A 19,927-nucleotide genomic window follows, 5' to 3' on the forward strand; every position below is an offset into this window, starting at 1 on the left:
TGTATTTCAGTATAAATTTCATTCTTTGGATGTTTTTCATATGAATCAAAACTCTGGAAGTTCTGGAAGAGGCGAAGAACTGAATTATGTAAGAAATAGAATTATGAGTATGACAACGTCAGGCTAGGTCTTCATTCAAACTTGACAACTTCAACCTTTTTTTTCTAGGAAAAGGAAAGCAAGAAAAGAAGAATATCATGTCCTCTTGATCCAAAACAGTAAGTACATAAGTAATAACATAAAAATTATCACTGCAGTAATGTCAATCTGGATAATATTACGGCTGCATGAATACAATGTTTTCATTAATTAAGATTTAATTGTAGGCTTCTCAAAACAAAATAATAAACTCATTGCAGGGTTCTCAAGCCTCACGCATTGACCGTGAGACGCACACATTTCAACCAGCACGTATCATTTTCCCCTGTGTGTACGCTTTTTGCTAAGCTACATAGCGAACACATGCGAAAGCTCGTCTCGTGTGGCTTTTGATCAAACTTGAGGACCCTGCTCAGTGCAAGGCAAGGATGTGGCGGTAGGCTACATAACAGGGGTAGGAAAAACCAGAGGCATGGACGGATTAAGCCACGGGCCCCTGGGCCTGGATGTGTCAAGGCCCCTCTCTCTCTCTCTCTCTCTCTCTCTCGCTCTCTCTCGCTCTCTCTCGCTCGCTCTCGCTCTCCTGCTCGCTCTCGCTCTCTCTCGCTACTCGCTCTAAACACATTGATCCTTGGGCCTACTGTTGTCCTGCATGTTTTTAGTGGTTTATCTGCTCCAAATGACTCGGTTGTCAAAACAAAAGTTGGAAGCAAGATACCACATAGTGTGTCCTGTACCTCCCCCCACCTGTCACTGTAGGTCAGTCACTGCTGTTGGCTAGCAAACCTTCACTGAGGGGATTGTTTGAATGCGCAGTAATAAAAAATGTTTATGTATTCCTATATTAGACCACACATTTGAACACACATCAGGTCGATCGGTAATGCTCAGAATGTAGCTCTAAAATAGGGGCATTTGTCGGACATAAGGTCAAATATCTCAAAACAAAATTCCCAACTGGAAGATGTTGGCCGTTTTCAAAGCCCTGTAACGGAGACCTTTGTGAAGAGATTGACATCAAGTTTAAGCTGTGGCATTGAATATTAAGTCAGTAATCAAATTTGTTTTTCAATTGGTAAAACAATCTGGGACTTCTGATGAGGGGAGTGCCAAAAATGCACTGTAGCCATTTGGTTTGGCTTCCAAAACAGCGGTCAAAAAAATCTTACCAGTGTCGCATACGTGTTATAGTGAGCTACACATACAGGTATATAATGATTATTTCACCAACAAATTGTTGACTTCTACAGTAATGTAATAATAAATCCTAAAACAAACATTTATTTGTGAGGCATGTTTATTATTTCAACGATTGGAAATAGACCGCAGTCATGTGTTGTATGTCAGATGCTAATGTCATGATGTTAACACCTCACTGAAATTGCAGACTACTCTTTCTGAAGTAGATTTACAAATAATATCAGCGTCTACTGTATTGTACATTACAATTCACAATTGTGTATTTTGTCACAATGTTAAATGAGATAAAGGTTATCACCCTGGCCTTTGCCTGTGGCGTTTCGGACGCTATCTTGCTGTTTTAGGTTGCCAGCTATCTCCCAGAAGTTAACGAGTGCACGGGTTTGTGACATCAATGACTGGCTAGCTAGTTAGCAACGTTAGGTTCACTTTTTGGCACAAAATGTTAAATTAAACCGAAACTGTGCAACGGAACGTTAAATCCAATACAAGCAACGCAATCGTGACCAAGACGAATATTTTGACTGTCGTGCAAAAACTGAGGGATTAATTAGGGTGGGAAAATAATAATAATAATAATAATAAATATAGCTGCAAGCAGCGATGCGGGTTCCTCTGCAAAATGGCAAAATATTATAAAAATGTACATTGTAGAAGGTCAAGAGTTGAACAACAAAAGAGTAAATCGACTTCATGTTTGGCCAACAACAATAGGCTGAATGGGGATTTGAACTCATGAGCATAAGGTTACACGTCAGTCTCTATCCTCTCTGCTACACACCATCTGTTGAGATTCTATGAATAGAAATGGCCGAGTATTACCTTTGGTCAGCTTTGGGACAAAGGTTAAGAAACGGTTGACATTTCAATGTCAAATTGCATGAAAATGCACATGGTACTACTTCAGAATGATGTCATCTCAAAGCCAATAAGGTTTGAAAAACCATCAGTCAAAATGATATTTGATTTATTGACACAAAGATATTGAGGTAATGTGTACATTTACATAAATACACCCCTTTTGGACATTTTGTATTGCATTTCTTATTCCATTTCACCCTATATAAAAAACACACCTGCCCGCACACTATCCCAATCCATGCCGTTTACCTCCCTCCCAGTGCAAGTCACGCCAAAGCAGAAATGCTGCAGCAGACGCATGAGGTTTAGATGTCGACCAAAAATTGCCTCCCTCAATCAAAACACTTTGATCACAACCCTGTTTCCAGAATTTCTCTAAGATGGCTTGAAGACTGCTCTCCAGAACCACAGTCAATTTACAATCAAGAATAGCCTCATTGGCAATAGGTCTATGGCACAGCCCATGATCAACTCCTTGCAAGTAGTATTATACAATGGCCGACTCTCACTTTCCATTAAACCACACAACATGCACTCTCAAGGTGACCAACAAGATTATTTTAACTAACAAACAACAATATTACAATCGTCTAACGGAACGAACGCAACAACTGAAATCCCTTGCATAGTTGTTGTAACCAAACTATTTTCCATAAGTCTTGGCGTTTTTTGACATGCCGCACTGGATGCTGGGTACCCAAGAGCGCTGATGCTGATTATCTAGCTGTGCTCCAACTGCGTGATATGACGAGATGCTAGTGATGCGCTAAGGTCTCGGAGTCTCCTGAAATGGAACGCGTCTTTCTGCCTTGAAGCTGCGTGCGCATCATCATCAAGACCCCATTTATATGTCAAGATAACATCCAAGCTAACAATTTCTCAAAATCTGACTGCAGCTTTGTATACCATATGTACTGTGTTATGGTTGTTTGAGTTAAACAACTTGCTTAATGAATTCAATGGCTGTTAAATGTCAAATCCAACTCTAAATGTATAAAAGAGAGAGTTCCAATCAAATCTGATTTTTTTTTTTTTTACCTAGAGGTTTAAAAGACAACCTTTTGCTTAAACTGACATGCACCAACTCGACGAGTTTCAACATCCATTTACTCATTTAGTCTAAATGTTTTACTCTATTCTCATGGCATAACTATGTTTAACTTAAAGGGGCAATTGACTGGGTTTTTGGGGTATTTCACACTGTTCCTTCAGGTCTCCGAATAGGGTATGTAACATTGGTTGGGTTGAAAATGGCCCGGGTGCTGTTCTATGCCCACTGACAGATCCTCTGAAATGTTCCTGGGGAAAAAACACTAGCTTTTCTCCTTTTATGGTATGCTCATTAATATTTAGATAAGCTGCGCGCTGATTGGTTGGTTTTCAACGAGTGAAGCTGGGGAGCAAAAACGCAACACGGCCAACAGCAGCACTCGCTGAAACACCGAAGTGGGAGACTTGAAATAAAAACGTGCAAATAAATCTATTGTGTCTACACAACACTGTTTTCAACAGATTGACTATATATCATTTGAAATGATAAAATTACTTGTTTCCACTTCTGTTGTTGAAGCAAACTGGATTGACTTGGGTGGGTAGAACGTTAGGCTACAGCTTAGCAACCAAACCATATCGTGATTCTACTTGGCTTCAGTTAGCTAGTGCTAGCTAGCTCTAAATAACTTGCTGAAAAATAACATGACAAGATCTGGACAAACATGCATCGTGAATTGTAGATTTACATTACACAGGTTATTTATTTGAATGAAACACAGTCAGGAACATGAATCAACGTTAGCCCCATTGCCAATAAACTATGCTAAATTATCACACATTCTACCAATGCTCTTGCGTTAGCAAGCTAAACTTGTTTACATGCCTACAGTCTAGGTGTTACTAGTAACAGTTACCAGCAATGCTAACGTATCCTGTATCAAGCACCTGCCTCCAGTTCTTTCAAATAGATTATCTAGACAGGCGTTAGCAATAAGCCAGACTGCTGTTCGTTTTCTGGCTATTTTTTGGAAGCTTCCCTTCTAATGCCGACTACAGCTAGTCTAGCTAGAGTCATTTGATGTGTGTAGAAACTTATTTAGCCTTCTACCTGGTATGCTCTATATAGGAAACGTTAGCATTGCTAATAACTGTTAGCACAACATCATACTGTCCTTATAGCTTGCGGTTGCAATGAGCATACGGTCGGAACAGCACCTCTTTCCAGGTTCAGCTTCCTAGCAAATCCTGCTTGCAATTGTCCAAGGTTGTCAAAACTGTCTTGGGTGAAATGTTAAGAGCAAATGAATGATTGAGTGTCGAACTTCGCCGGGATCTTCTCATAGACAACAGCAGCCATGCCTGTTGAATGTTTGGCTCCTTGGGAAGACTGTGAGTGTTAGCCTTCCCTGTACAGCCTGGAACAAAGCATTTACGACCATCCATTTGGAATATCCTTGTTATAATTCAAAACGTTAATCTTTGTAATTCATTCTAAGTAGCCTACACAGAGCAGCCCGCAGCTAAACTAGTATCAGAGATAGACACTACCTCGGACTGGTCTGGATGTAAATTCTGGGGCGTGACAAAGATACATACCAGAGCCAAAAAGGGCGGTCCCCGGTCCTACGTCAGACCAGTAGCTTTGTTGCTTTGTTGAAAAGCTAGCGTTTTACAGCCAAATTTTTTCTTTTTGAGATTTGAATAGGAAAGAGGTGTCAATGGACTTTGATATTCACGTATGTTCATTTTACCCACCGAACTGTCGTTATTCAACTATGACAAGGTAAAATCGGTTTTGCAGTCAATTGCCCCTTTAATGTCTGCACCTCTCTGTCTCTGGAGTGGGGGGTTGGGGCTTCACAGGGTGTCTACAGGTGTAAACAAGTTACATTTAAGACTTTTACAGACCTTTTAATACCATTTTCCAATTGAAATTAAAGACCAAATTTACGATGGAAATGCAAATCAAAAGTGGTAATACAGTTATCTTCCCAAGCACTGATGTCTGTTCAATATGAACAGTATGGTAAAATGACAGCAATCGGTTGAGTCTAAGAACATTGACTAAATATGTGTAATGCGAAAGGATGACACAAAAATGAAATCACTGTCCTAAATTATATTTTTTATTACACAATGGTGGAGCAGAAACTAGCAATCCCATGAATACCATGGAAAGAAAGGCAAATGTGTGAGATGAACTGATATGGAGCACAAATCATCCAAGAAGCAGTACTTCTCTTGAGTGGTTTTTATTCAGATGACTAATCATTGGATTCAGGTCAAAAGTCTATAACTTGAACTGGTTTCATTACTTAAGACACTACAAGTCAGCAGCTTGGCATGCTGGGACATGGAAATGATTAAACATTTAGACTTTCATCAAAGAAAAAAATGCTGGTTTGTCCTTTTTCATCAATGTCCTCAAAAAAGCAGTCTGCAGAGCTACTGTGTCTGACTGTCTGTCTCTGAAGGGCTGGCAGGCAGGGGCAAGCAGGGCCTGCAGGCAGGCAGTCAGGGCAGGCCAGCTGGATGAAGCTGTCCTGGGGTCAGGGCTGAAGAGAAGCTGTCCTGATTCTGTCCAGCTACAGGGGGGTAGTCCAGCAAGGGATCAGTTTTTCTCTCAGCATCCTCTGTTGAACTCTGTTGAGCAGGCCTCTGCATGACCCTCCAGACCTGTAGAAGTGAAGAAAGGATCCATGTCAGTTGTGAAAAATGAAGCTTTTTACATCTACGCTTGACAAAAAATACAGTTTTGACTGTGAAATGCAGTGGCATTACTTGAACTCGAATCCAAATGTGTTGACCTGATGTAGACCGGCCATGCAGTCACTCCAAACATTTGGCTTGATTCCAGGCTCTGGCAATAGTATTTAGCTCTAAACTGGTCAATATACACATCTGACCAAAGACCAGCTTGACCTTTGCCTGTTAACAATGATTCTGACTGTCAGAGACCTTTTAAATAGGCTGACCGAGTGAAACTAGCCTGGTCGCTTTCTCAGGAAAATGACAAATGAAATAGGTTTGTTTTGAAAGATCCTATATACTGGCTCCCTTCAGCAGGCTCTTGTCTACAAAAAGCAGCCCTCCCTGACGTTTTAGGACTAGAATTTAGTGAATTACGATATCATTTACACACTACCAGTAAGTGAGCGAGCCGAGTCTGTCTCTGAGGCTAAGTCAAAACAATGTACCCCCTGGACGCAGTCTCACTCCACTTGCAAGTTTTCCACAAATCACAAAAATAATTGGAGCATCTGGCTAAAAGCACAATTCCCACATCTCCTAAAGGCTGCCCTCCTCGACATTTTTGGTGTCAAACGAACTGTGAAATGGTGAACTTGACGTGACCAAAACATGGCTGCCGCTTAAGCCTATGCGGTCTCCCTGGCACATAGGCGTATTACAAAGACTTTCATGACCCAAATCAAAATTCCGAGCCAACAGGTCTGTGGGGAATCAACGCAAACCCAAATTAACGGCGTCAATTTTTTTATCGCGCGATTAACGCTCTTTTTGGCCTAGCAAACTTTGTAGTTTTTTTCACATGCTGTTGCAACAACTACCGACGTTAGGAAAAGTACAACACCACACCGGATCTAGCTAGACCGGAAACGAAACAACAGGCACGCCACACACACTTTTTTGGCTTGCGAGCCGGCTAAAGAGTAGTAGCAGAGCCCGTTTACGGATATTAGACGTTCTCTGGTAGTAGGCTAACGTTACATTTTGAGTGAATGGCGAGCGAGAGACGCTGAAAAGGATGCCAATAAGATTCTGAATGGAAAGTTAACTTTTAAAAAGTTGCCAAATGGTTCCACTGACAAGACCAAAGTGATCTGTGTGTTTTGTCGTTGTAAACATCGCAGCACGTCCAGTCTGATATACCACTTGATGGCCAAGCACACAGCTGATGCGAATTCTCCGCCCCCTCGTTAAAGCCAGGCGATTGCAATGTTGCTTTCAATAAAAAAAAATATTTGCACGAAGCAATCCGAACCACTTTTCCATGTTGATAAGAGCATTACAATTTCAAAAAAGAATGGGACAAAAATAAATCAAGGGACATTGAGAATAGATAAAAATACAATTAATTCTGATTAATCGCGAGTTAACTATGACATTAATGCGATTAATCGCGATAAAATATTTTAATTGTTTGACAGCACTAATATAGACATACCAAGGTGAAATTGTTTATGGTACTTCAGAGTGATGTCGTCTTGAACCCTATTAGGTTTGAAAAACCATGAGTCAAAATTATATTCGATTTATTGACACAATGATATTAAGGCAATGTGCACATTTACATATATACACCCCTTTCAGCCATTTTGTATTGCATTTCTAATTCAATTTGACCATTTATAAAAACATGTATTCTACACATCTGTAACAAGTCGATTGGATCTATGGTTCATGAGAAGGGTTTTGAAGGTTGTACCAAATTTGGACTGTACAGCAAAATCTATCATGACCTGGGTGACCATGGGTTCTTGAGGCTTTTTTTGTTCCCCATGAGGAATAAGTCATGTATACCAATTTTCAGGCATTTTGGAGTAATGGGGCGCTGGGGAAATCACGTAGACTTTGGGCATGTTTTATAGTTCCTCCTACCGGAGGAACCCTAATAATCATAATAGTAATAATAATAATACATATAGCTGCAGCCAGAAATGGCGGGTTCCTCCTCAACATTGCAAACTTTGGCAAAATTGACATGCTACAAACTGCAAATGTTTACTCTTCGACAGGTCTGCAAACGCCTTTTGTAGGGCTGGGCGATAAAACAATAAAAATAATTATTTAAGTAATGACTTCCCTCAATAAAGATATTGTAACATTAATTCATTTTCAATAAATATTGGTTTTAAAAAGCTTATCAAGTTACTTGACCTCAGGTACGTGCTTTCTGGCCGCAAATATTTCTCCCACACCGCGCTGCCTAAAATGTATGCAGTGTAGGAAAAAAGTTGAGGAAGCGCTGAAGAGAGATCTGACTTACTTTGCTACTACCACCGATTTGACACGTCAGAGCCATATATTAGCCTCACAATCCACTACATCGACAAAGAGTGGAATCTTCAAGATGCATGCCTTCAAACATCCTACTTTCCGGACGACCACACGGGCAAAGCTATAGCAGAAGGGCTAAAGGATGCTTTCGCCTCCTGGGGACTCAGTCAAGATAGACAGGTCTGCATTACATCAGATAGTGGTGCGAACGTGGTGAAGGTCGCTCAAATCAACAAGTGGACCCGACTGCCATGTTTTGGACATTGTTTGCACTTGGCCATTGGTAAGTAATTAATTATATGAATCTAAAGGTGTTTTTTTGTGGGATAATTATTTAAATTTTAACCTTTCATTTTAATCTCTTGATTTCTTTTAGAGAGAGTGGCTAGAGACAAACGGGTGGATCGAGCAACTGGAGTGTGTAAGAAAGTGGTGGGTGTCTTTTCCTATTCGTGGAAAAAGAAGAGAGACCTGGCAATTGCTCAAAAAGAAGACAACCTACCCCAGCACAAGTTGGTCACAGAGACACCCACAAGGTGGGGATCACATCAAAAGATGGTCCAAAGAGTCCTGGAGCAGGAGAAAGCCATTTCACAGGTCTTGTCCTGTGACAAGAAGCCCTGACATTTAGTTCCCATCTATACAGTTATAGATGTTTTTGAATCCATCAACCGGGCATTGACCCCACTCCTAGAATTCACAGATGCTCTGTCTGGTGAGTCTTAAGTCAGTGTGTCTTACTTGAAACCAGTACTACACTTGTTTAATACAGAGATCATGAAACCAGCGTATGGTGAAACAGAGCTCACCCAAACCATCAAAACAATAGTCATGGACTATCTGAATGAAAAATATGAGGACCAAACAACTGATGACCTCCTGGACATGGCCTCGCTAGTTAACCCTCGGTTTAAAACACATCACATCAAAGACGAGAAGATGGACCACATAAAATCCAGAGCTATGTTAGAGATGTCCAATGAGAGACATGAAAGCCCAACAGATGGAGACGATGCTTCTGCTTTACCACAACTGACAGCTAAAAAGAAAAAGTCACTGGGCAGTTTTTTCAAAAAGCTGTGCTCCACCACAAGTCTTACTGAAACCCCGCTCGTAGAGAAGGAACTCACCACCTACCTCCAGTCTCCTGATGTTGACAGTGAAACCAATCAGCTACCTTGCAAAGCGCTACCTGTGCATTCCTGAAACCAGATCCCCCTCGGAACGTGTTTTTAGCACCGGTGGCAACATAGTGACCAGAGACTGTAGACAGTTTTGTCTTTCTTGCTTGTAACTTGTAAGACAACAACAAACTGTGATGTGCTTTAAGCTGACAAACATTTGTAATGAATATTGACTTGCACTTTGTTTCTTATTTTGTATTTTCTGTTCATAACCTCTCAGGGTTTTTAGCCTTTCACATTGTTTTGTGAATGAACATGTTATTAAAATTGTGATCAATATTAAACCTAGAGACCCTAGACTTGGTCTTTGTTATCACTACCTCAACATAAGCTGTCATTCGCTAGACTTTCTAATGCAGATTGATATGCACTTTATTTGTATTTTGTATATCTTGTTCATGACTTGTTAGAGCTTATATAGTTCCCAAAAAAGAAATGATGGGAGTTTACAGTAAAAAATAAACATTGAAACATTTGGTTTGTACAGGCGTTCTTGTCTGATGCAAATATCCACCTTTGAAACAGACTTAATTAATATAGTATTATATCGTTGGAATGAAAATAGTAATATCTATCGTGATCATTTTTTACCCATATCGACCAGCCCTACGCCTTTTGTAAGCAGAGATTTGTTGAAACGTTTGTTAACCGAGACCATAGGTCGAGGCGACAAAGCGTTAGCTGACCTGTCGAAGAGTAAACATTCGGTTTCTTATACTATAACAATACGTGGGAAGATCCCACATTAAACACGGCGAATCTGGAGCAGACGCCATGTTGTCAGATTAAGCAGCTGCACTTGCACTGGTGACGTCACTACATCTCCAAGGCAACATATCAAACAATTCTGTGGAGTTTCAAAAAATGCTTGTTAACCTCTGCAAACTATACAAACGGATTTGTTAACTTTTGAGAATGTCTCTGGACCAATAAGCGTATTGGTCCAATTTTAATATTGGTATATAAGAAACATGTATTTAATATATGTACACAACATTTCAATAACATTGGAGCAATGACTGATTTAAGTCATTTTTAAAAATTCTTCACAAATTGTCACTGTAGTGAAAAATCCATGCTGCCGACATTGAGTTCTTGAGACTTTCACTCGTTCACCGTGATCAGTAAGGCATGCATACAAACCTTCACACATCTTGGCCCGATAGGGTCAAAATTCCACCCTTTTGAAAGTGACAACTTTGAAACGTGTTCTGTAAGGCCACCTGTGCTCTGGTCAGGCCCATCATGTCGAGATCCATTCTTTAAAAGCTTTGACTCGGGACTGACCGAAAATTTCCACCCAACGAGTGCTCAAAACCAGCCCAAAATGCCTGAAGACTATCCCAAAATATTTTGGGTGAACAATGGAGGAGTTACCACATTTATCCATAAGATGCCTCATAGTTCAAATGTAAAAATTACTTGTTGATTAATATTTTCCTTGTTTTCTGCTATTCTCATGATTTATTGGTTCATAACAACAAATTAGCTTCTTCCTATCTCCACCAAACGGAGACATGGAGCAACAATTACTTTATGAAAGTCAGGAGAAACATTACTTTAAGGAAGTGTGTGAAGGTTATGAACTCTTAATGTTCTCTCTCCCCACACACTTTCCCCATCCGTGCTATTTCACTCTCTCCCAGCGCAGGTCATTCAAAGCAGAAATGCAGTGGCTGTGTCAGGCCAAATAGTGTTTTTTTCTTTTCTTCAAAATACTTTATTATTCAAGTGCAAATACAAAAACAAACTGAAAGCATTAAATGAACGCATACATACATACATACATGAAAAAAGCGGCGTATGAGAATTACATCAGAGGTTGTAAGGCATTGTAAATGTTCAGAGTCCGGATTGCTTTCTTATTTGTCAGTCCTTTTAAAGTTTCAAAATATAATTTCATGTCACTTTTAAATTGGTGAGTATTCGGTTTTCTTTTAGACCATTTACATTTATGGATATAACATTTTCCAAATAAAACTAAAAGATTCAAAATGAAAACATGGCATTTAACCAAATCATTACCTTCATAGTAAAAAATGATATCTCTATTTTGTAATTTTATCCTAGAGCCACACAATACATGAACTACATCCTCCACCTCAATCCAGAACAATCAAAACATAAATACATTCACAAAACAAATTAGCAATCCTCTCTGCGAAGACACTACAAAATATGCAGGATTCAGAAAGATCAGTTTTATATTTCTTTAAAATGTGATTTGTTGGGCTGATGCAATGGACAATTTAGAAATATACTTCTTTTACTCTATTATTAACAACATATTTATTATAATAGGTCCAAATCAAATACCAATTGATATTCCCAAAGTGGTTATTCCAATAGGCCACATAGTGTGTCCGGGAAGGCAACACGTGCCTAAGTAGTACTACTACTGGGCTACAGTATGGCTGCAGCCTCTGTAGCGAGTTGAATAGCAAATGGATGTGAGACGATCGCATTAAAGTTGACATTCACCAAACGGTAATTATAATTTGACAGTATATTTAACAACAAGACCAGCCAGCTATCCAGCCATGTCATTGTCCCCTAATCAAGATTTTTACTAACAAAATGATCGGCATGTCGTTGGCCGTAGCCAGTCTGAAGTAGATTGACTAGACTAGCGAGGTAAATAGCAAATGGGATGTGAGATGAGCGGTTACGTGACACTGACACAGTAAATCAGAAAAGTTACATTTTCCAAATAGGTTAAAAGAAATATTGAAGTCACTTATTGTTGTAATTACATGTTAGCTTGTTTTCAAAAGTCTTTCAAAATTGTAAACAGAGGCTTTTACTGCTTCCCTGTTGTTATGGTTAGTTACTTTAGACACTTCATACTATGTAACCTGCACACTAATTTAGAACGGGGAACAGACAGTTTTACTGGAACTACTTAGTAGGGGTGGAAATCTTTTGGTACCACATGATTAGATTCGAATTGATTCTTGGCGTCATGATTGAATTTTTAATTTCAATTAAATATATGCTAACATTTGATTCCAGTTTCCTGTTTAGTGTTACTTGTTTTTATTTGACTGTGATAGGCAGTTAAGTGTTGAAGAAAATAATCCCACTGCATCAAAACCTTGAAATGTATTGCTTTTCTTGCAGTTTAGTAAACTCATTGTTATAAAACAAGTGCAATTGAATTTAGATGACTGCAACCATTCTACATATGAAAGTCTTTTGTTATTATAAGCAAGGAGCCCTGAGCGAAATAGAATAACTAGTTTGTACAAAAATAAACATACATTTGTATTTATTTATTGTGAATCGATGTGGATCACTAGAAGACTGAATTGCGATTCATATGTGTAACATTTTTCCCCCCACCCCCACTAAATATATATGTGAGATGACACAAGCACACTTGTGCCTATGAAAAAGGCATGCACACCCAATAAATGCTGAAATAAAGGTAATTGCAAAGGATTCACATTCTTGCTCCTGCAACCTTATGTGACTAAAGACACACACACCCAACACTGTATATATGTAAGTGTGTGTAAGTTACTTCAAAAAAGTAATTAATTACTAATTACTTCATCAATATTGTATTTAAAATACTTTTGTTATTTGTCTAAAAAGTAATTTAATTACTCAATAGTAATGTAATGCATTACTTTTTACAATCCCTATAAACTTTGACTGGATAGACAACAGAAAGGAAACTCTTTCAATAATTAAATACAAGTCAAACTTGGAATAGTTTAGCTTTTTAAAACAGCCTACTAATCATTTTAGTAACACATGTAACCTTCTTTGATCTTTAGTTACCAAACAATATGTGCATAACACAAAAGCTTAAATTTAAGTTAAACATGACATCATAGGATTCTACAGTAGGCCTACGCAGTGGTAGCATCTCTTCCTGCAATTTAGTTTGCAATAATGTTTTTAAGCTCACTTTCAGACACTTTCTGCCCTGGCGATTTAAACTCAAGTTTTGCCTGCTTAACAGGTGTTGCTGAGGTGTTATTGATGCCAAAGTAAATTCCTTGTCTGTGCAAACTTTCATGGCGATTAATTCGCCATACCCATTCTGATTCTGATGAACATGGATCACCCCAAAAACATTTTCGATGCTGCCTTGTGAGGTGCTTCAGTAGGTTACTTGTGCTAGCCGCAGCCGCATAGTTTTTTATTCCCAGGACATAGCTTGCGCTTTACATTAATGTTCTTGTCAACCTGTGACAAAACGGTAACGTACTTTGAATATTTCCATTTGGTAAAACAGCTGCGTTTATGCAGCAAAAACTCACGTCTCCCGTGCAACTGCACTACAGCTAACGATTTTAAAGAGGCAGCATTCACTTTTACCCTAAGATTATATATTTAGATTCTAATTCAATATTTATTTATACAGAACTGTTTGAATAATTTACAGTATGTAACGCAAGTACATTACAAATAACTGTTATTAAATTACCTTAAAATGAACAGTAATCCCTAACTTGACTTTTTCAGTGGTTAAGTAATTTACTTAGTAACGCGTTACACCCAACACTGCATATATATATATATATTTATATATATATTAGTGGTGGGTCTATACTACGCAAGCTATGATGACTTTCACCTTGATATTTTTGCGCGAATGTATACCTAGCCGAATTGCAGTGTAGGGGGCGACAACGAGTCTTCGAACCTGTGGGTATGCCTTGTGTATTAAATTATCACATCAAATGTGACGTGCTAACATAGATGCAGCTATGAAGCCGTCTGGTTTGCTTCAGGGAAAATGTATTTTTAAGGGTGCTTTCACACCTATTAGTACGTTTGCTTGGTCCGAATCAGTGGATGAGTTGCTACTTTGTTGCATTTTTCATTAGGTTCACACGGTCTTTTTTTAAGCGAACCATCGTTAGAAAAAAAAAAAACATTGACATGCGGTCATGCAGGTTGTTAATCTATTGGACAGAAAATGTGTGAGGGAAAATCGCTTCCTTGCCACAAACAACAATGGAGCAATAGCAGCGTATTGCGATCGCAATACTATCTTTAATTGTTATGATTTGGTGTTGCACGACCACGTTTTTTGGGTTGCTTGTTGGACTTTTACTCAGGATTATATCCAGGTTATCAAACCATGGGAACTATATGTTTTCGTCTGACGAGCTACCACTTTTCCATAGAACATCACCAAACCGAACCATGGTTCACTTGGAACCGGACCCAGGCCAATTTTTTTAGGGGGACCATGGTTCGGTTGTGTTGTCCGCACTAGAGTTCGAATGGGTGTTCTCACCTCTCCAAACGAACCGTACTTTCAGAGAAAACGGACCATGGTGCGAGTTAGGTGTGAAAGCACCCTAAGAAGCTTCCCAATGGAAACCTTGACAAGACTAAGGTTGTTTGCTCCTTGTGCTATGCGGAATTAGTTTACTGTAGGAGTTCTTCCAGTCTCAAATACTACCGAAACGCAAAGCACCCCTTAGCTAATGTGGAAGATGCCAGGCCAAGCACTGATATAGCGCAGGGGAAGAGTCGTCGTCAAACTACTATGTTTGATTGCAACCAATGCAAGCCCGTCAGCACAGCTCTATCAGCCAAGCTAACTAATCTAATAAACAGTTAATAAACACAAGTACATCTTGTTGATCATAATTTATTTTCATCACCAATTATCATAGTAGAACAGCTTTCTCAAGCAGTTTGCGATGCATTTTGGAAACAGGAGATGAGCCCCTGGTCTTATGCGCCACCTGGCTCGAGAAACCCGTTCTAGACTTACTTTTAGTCATTATTTGAGTAGCATACACATTCTGAATGCCTTCGGCGGAATTCAAATGAACCATTTTAATCGAGATTAACGCCAAGATTACAGTGAGATTAATCTAGTAAAAAAAAGAAAGAAATCTATGCCCACAACACATATGTATGTGTGGTCGCTATGTGTGTGTATGTGTGTGTATGTATATATATATATATATATATATATATATATATATATATAAAGTAAGTCAAACCTATGTGTGAAACTGATTCTCTTATGCTATTATTAGCTGCGTGGGTAACAAATGTTGTTTTGTTTTTTTATACAGTACTGTATTTGAAGATCTTTTGGAAAAACATCTGAAAAAGTGCAACTCAAGAGAGAAGCCCAGACCTGTGAGTAAACTAAAATATAGAACTGTAACTGCAGGATTCGTTTTTGTCTCTTGATTATCTTTAAGTCTGCGGATGTCTTGCTCAGAAATCATGGACTTGCAGTGCCGTGTGCAATGTTGTTTGGATGAGCAGTTTACGTAGAAATATAAGTCTATAACAGCAACAGTAATGAAGGTGGGTGGGGTTTTTGAGAATGGTTAATTGTAGGGCTGCAACTAACGATTATTTCAGTAATCGATTAATCTGTCGATTATTTTTTCTATTAATCAATGAATCGGATTAAAAAACAAAAAACGCATTAATTTCCAACCCTTTATTCAAAAACAGAACTGACAGTGCAAATTCACAGTGCAAAACATCTTCAGAATGTGCACAAGCAGGCACACATTTTGAAAAACGTTATTAATATTAGCGTGGATTTCATGCTATTTTCAGAGATGAGAAATTTGTTTGAGTTTTGTTAAAAACATTGGTGAAAATTGAAAAGTTGTGGAAGTAGGCCAGACTTTTTTTTAGATAGTCTGGTGTATGCGTAAGATTCTTTGACAACATTTTGAAAAAAGTTAAGATTTGCAAGGATTAAACAATTTTTAAAGATTATTGATTTTCTATCATTTTATTTGAAACTTAATTGAAAAAGTAAAGGCTGCGGAAGTATACCAGAAATTGTTAAGATACTCTGGTGTCTGTTTAAGGTTTTATATTCATAAAAATATTATAAGTCTACATTTTTCAAAATTATATGGGTAGTTTTCACCCGGTCCCTAACGCTACGCTGCAAAGTACCGTCTTCCGAATGTCGAATATGAAACTAACTTCACCTTGGTCAATTAACACACCTTTTCGACGTATTTAGTGTGAAATGCTCCCACACCTTGGATGACTTAAGTCGTACTGATTTTTCCGCCAGGTGTTTCAGAACAACGTTACTCAACAACGTCTCTCTGATGGCCTTTCCTCTTCCTCCGCTCTGCTCCGCGCTCAGCGAAACTTAAAAAGAAAAAATACTCAAACATCTCCGCGACTTATTGAGTGGCGTAATAATTTCGCGACACAACAAATCAATAATTAAATTCGTTGCCAACGCTTTTAATAATCGATTTTAATCGATTCGTTGTTGCAGCCCTAGTTAATTGTGTGTCTGTTTATGCCTTGATTTATCTCAATAACCGTGCATTGTATGATGTTGAAATTTGGCAAGTGAATTGCTCAGGACCCAAGTACGTGCAGGGTCAAGTGTGTTTGTTGCAAGTTGTTTAGAAGAATGGTTTGGAACAAATATATATATGTATAATTGTCCACGAAGCAATGCATGTATCTTGCAATAAATAAATATAACCAACATGGATCACTCCAATATGGTGTCCTTCCATGGGGGCTGCACTAATGCATACATACACTCCCATATTTTTGTTAATATTTTGTATTCTCCAACCAAATCAGGTTTATTATGTGCAAGATATTAATGCAGGACCAGCATGTGATGAAGGTAGTTCCAGGTGTGAGGTAAGATACAACACCATTTTCAACATGATTGATGATTGAGAGAAAAAAGTTCCTTCAATTAAACAAAAAGTGTAGAAAAATATCACAAATTCAGGTACATTATAATTTTGACATTTGTAATGTATGTATTGTTCAGTAATACAAGATTTCCACCTAGGGGTGCACACTCATGCTATGTTCTTACTACAGTATATTTTTAAGAAATGTCTTCATAGGGTTGGCATACTAATCACTTGATAGGCTACTGTACGGGACTTTTATGCTCGTATTTGTTGCTGTTCACAACATTTGAAAAAATATGGCGTGAAACGCATTTGTACAGGATTGCATTGACAAATAGGGATGCACCGATCTATCGGACATACATGACTGATACTTCCCTTGTTGACTACCATTGGCCTATCAGCAAATAAGATGATGTTCACTGATGGTAAATCACCAAAGGCAACATGTGACATGCACATGTGGTTTGACATGTTTGAATAATTGAATTTGTTTCTTTATCATTCAAAAATAAGTAATCACTGAAGGGAAGTTCAAATGTGACACGTGCTGGTAAAAAAGTCTGCATGTTGTCAATCTTCAGATTGCGTTAGGATGCAATTTTATTTTATTATTCCCTTTCTTTTTTCTTATTAAGTATGAAGTCCCTCAATATATAATTAATTACATGTTTAGGATCCTAAATAGTCAATTTTTTTCAACAAAGTAGGCTTGTTGACAATAAAAGCGCTGAGACGGGTCATTTTGACAGTGAAAACAATTCCAGGACCCTACTTTTTTGACTTTTCCTAGATATGTGTTTTATCACCCAGTATTTTTACATTTCCTAAATCACACCAGGAAAGGCTAATTTAAGGCTATTTCACTCCTGTTTACTGTTAAATAGCTGCCAGGTGCGCGTTTGGTAATTTTCAGGCTCCTGTATGCTTGTCTTCTGTTTTTCAGACAAAGTTTAATATATGGTGCATAAATATACCTATAAATATATGCGTGTGTGCATGCGTGCGAGCCGTTGGTCACGGTTTGGACTGGAAGGGAGGAAACCGGACGTAGTTTGATATAGTTAAGCCGGCAGGCGTGTGTTGCTTAGGCGGCCGCCTTAACTGAAAAGTGCTGCAGGAAACTGTTTGAACAGCAAATAAACGTAACTAATGAAAGCATTTTTGCATGTATTCAAACATGGGTGAAACGATTTACTAGCCAATAAAATCACCGATTAAAATTGACAATCTATGTATGGAAGGGTAATATGTGGAAACTCAAACTAAGATGCATCCACAAGTTACCAGCTCAACAAAAAAAATGAAATAATGTGCACAATGCAGTACCCAAGATTATCCTATTTTTTCTATTTAGTCTATATATATAATTCTTTATTTCAGACCCAGGGGGATCCATATCAATACAAACAACATAAACAAATACACAAACACAGAGTAAAAAATACACAGCCTTTCACAATATTCAGTGCCAAGCATACAGACATGATCGCCAATGGTTCCACAGTCTGGAAGAAAATCTGACCGAACTGCATAGAGGGTTGGCCAAAACTGCAATTAGGTTATTTTCAGACTCAGATGCCCTACACATAAATCCATACATCAGGCCACGTAACACAGCAGAGCAGGTAGGGACCCCAACACTTACAAACATTTGGCTTGCACTGGAGCTTCTTGGAGCTCTCAGCAGTAGCCTCATGCTATCATTATAGGCCACTGTAAGCTTTCTAATGCTGCCTTGTTTATAACGACACCACAGGTGGGCAGTATACAGCGGCGTACAATACGCTCTAAAGAGTGAGATTTTCACAGGTACAGAGCACATACTAAACTTACGGCAGAGCATGTTCGCTTGTGCATACAGCTTCCGACGCTGCCTATAGATATCTTTGTCATCCGACAGGTCATTAGACATAATATGGCCCAAGTATGTAATTTCACTGCACACACCAAGTGCAGTGCCAGACAGATAGAAGTCAGGGAAGGTTGACTGTCTGTCTCCTCTGCTTCTGACAATCATGATCTTACTCTTTTTTGCGTTGTATTTTATGTCAAAATCATCACCATACTGTGTGCATACTCTCAGAAGCTGTTGTAGACCAGCACTATATGGGCTAAAGATGACCAGATCATCTGCGTACATAAGGTGGTTAATGAGTGAGTCCCCAATCCTACTGCCTGTACCAGATGCATTTAAAATCAAAGACAAGTCATTCATATACATATTAAAAAGAAAAGGAGACAAAATTCCGCCCTGGCGAACACCATTGGTAACATGGAAGGGATCAGATGTTACACTCCCCCATCTCACCCTCATTGCCTGATGCGAGTACCAATAGACCAAGATTCTAATTAAAAAACCAGGAACCCCACTTTTAGACAATTTTAAAAACAATTTCCCATGATTAACACGATCAAAAGCTCTAGAAGCATCAATAAAACACATGAACATTGTGGAATTTTGCCTATTATATTTATCTAAAATTTCCTTTAGTGCAAAAATACATAAATCAGTACCATGCTTTCTTTTAAAACCAAATTGGTGGTCAGTAGACAGGACATACCTCTCAAGTCTACTCAGTAGAACTGTCTCCAGCACTTTGGACATGACACTGGCCAAAGCTATTGGCCTGTAATTATCAGAGCTGTTTAGCTTCCCCACTTTATCTTTTATCACTGGTACTAGCACAACAGAGAGCATAGAATCTGGTAACACTCCATGAACAAAAAGGCCTGTGCAACATAGAGCCACCAGAGGGTATAGTTTCTTACTGGCAAGTTTAACATGTTCAGCTGTAATATCATCCTGACCACAGGCCTTGTTATCTCTTAACTTCAATATTGCTTCATGGACTTCAGCAGCAGTGACAATAACATCATCATTAAAATCTACACTATCCACTACAAACATATTACCTTTTACACAGTTTAACAGTTCATAGT

At 38.6% G+C, this 19,927-nt stretch overlaps 2 protein-coding genes across 2 annotated transcripts in view; one reads left to right on the top strand and one right to left on the bottom strand.

Moving 5' to 3' along the window:
* trmt13 (tRNA methyltransferase 13) overlaps window positions 1-19,927 on the top strand; it is a 65,961-nt gene that overhangs the window by 22,723 nt on the left and 23,311 nt on the right. The window contains exons 2-4 of the mRNA XM_084693164.1: window positions 169-218; window positions 15,410-15,476; window positions 16,920-16,982. Coding sequence (XP_084549290.1) covers window positions 169-218; window positions 15,410-15,476; window positions 16,920-16,982 — 180 coding nt within the window. The remainder of the gene's footprint in view (window positions 1-168; window positions 219-15,409; window positions 15,477-16,919; window positions 16,983-19,927) is intronic.
* The window catches only part of lrrc39 (leucine rich repeat containing 39), a 76,453-nt gene continuing 62,067 nt past the window's right edge, over window positions 5,542-19,927 (bottom strand). Inside the window, exon 8 of the mRNA XM_084693168.1 lies at window positions 5,542-5,829. Within this exon, the coding sequence (XP_084549294.1) occupies window positions 5,739-5,829 (91 nt within the window). The 3' untranslated portion in view covers window positions 5,542-5,738. The remainder of the gene's footprint in view (window positions 5,830-19,927) is intronic.

This window comes from Hypomesus nipponensis, chromosome 26, assembly GCF_054491055.1.
Source record: "Hypomesus nipponensis isolate SF chromosome 26, ASM5449105v1, whole genome shotgun sequence".
Classification (NCBI taxonomy): domain Eukaryota; kingdom Metazoa; phylum Chordata; class Actinopteri; order Osmeriformes; family Osmeridae; genus Hypomesus; species Hypomesus nipponensis.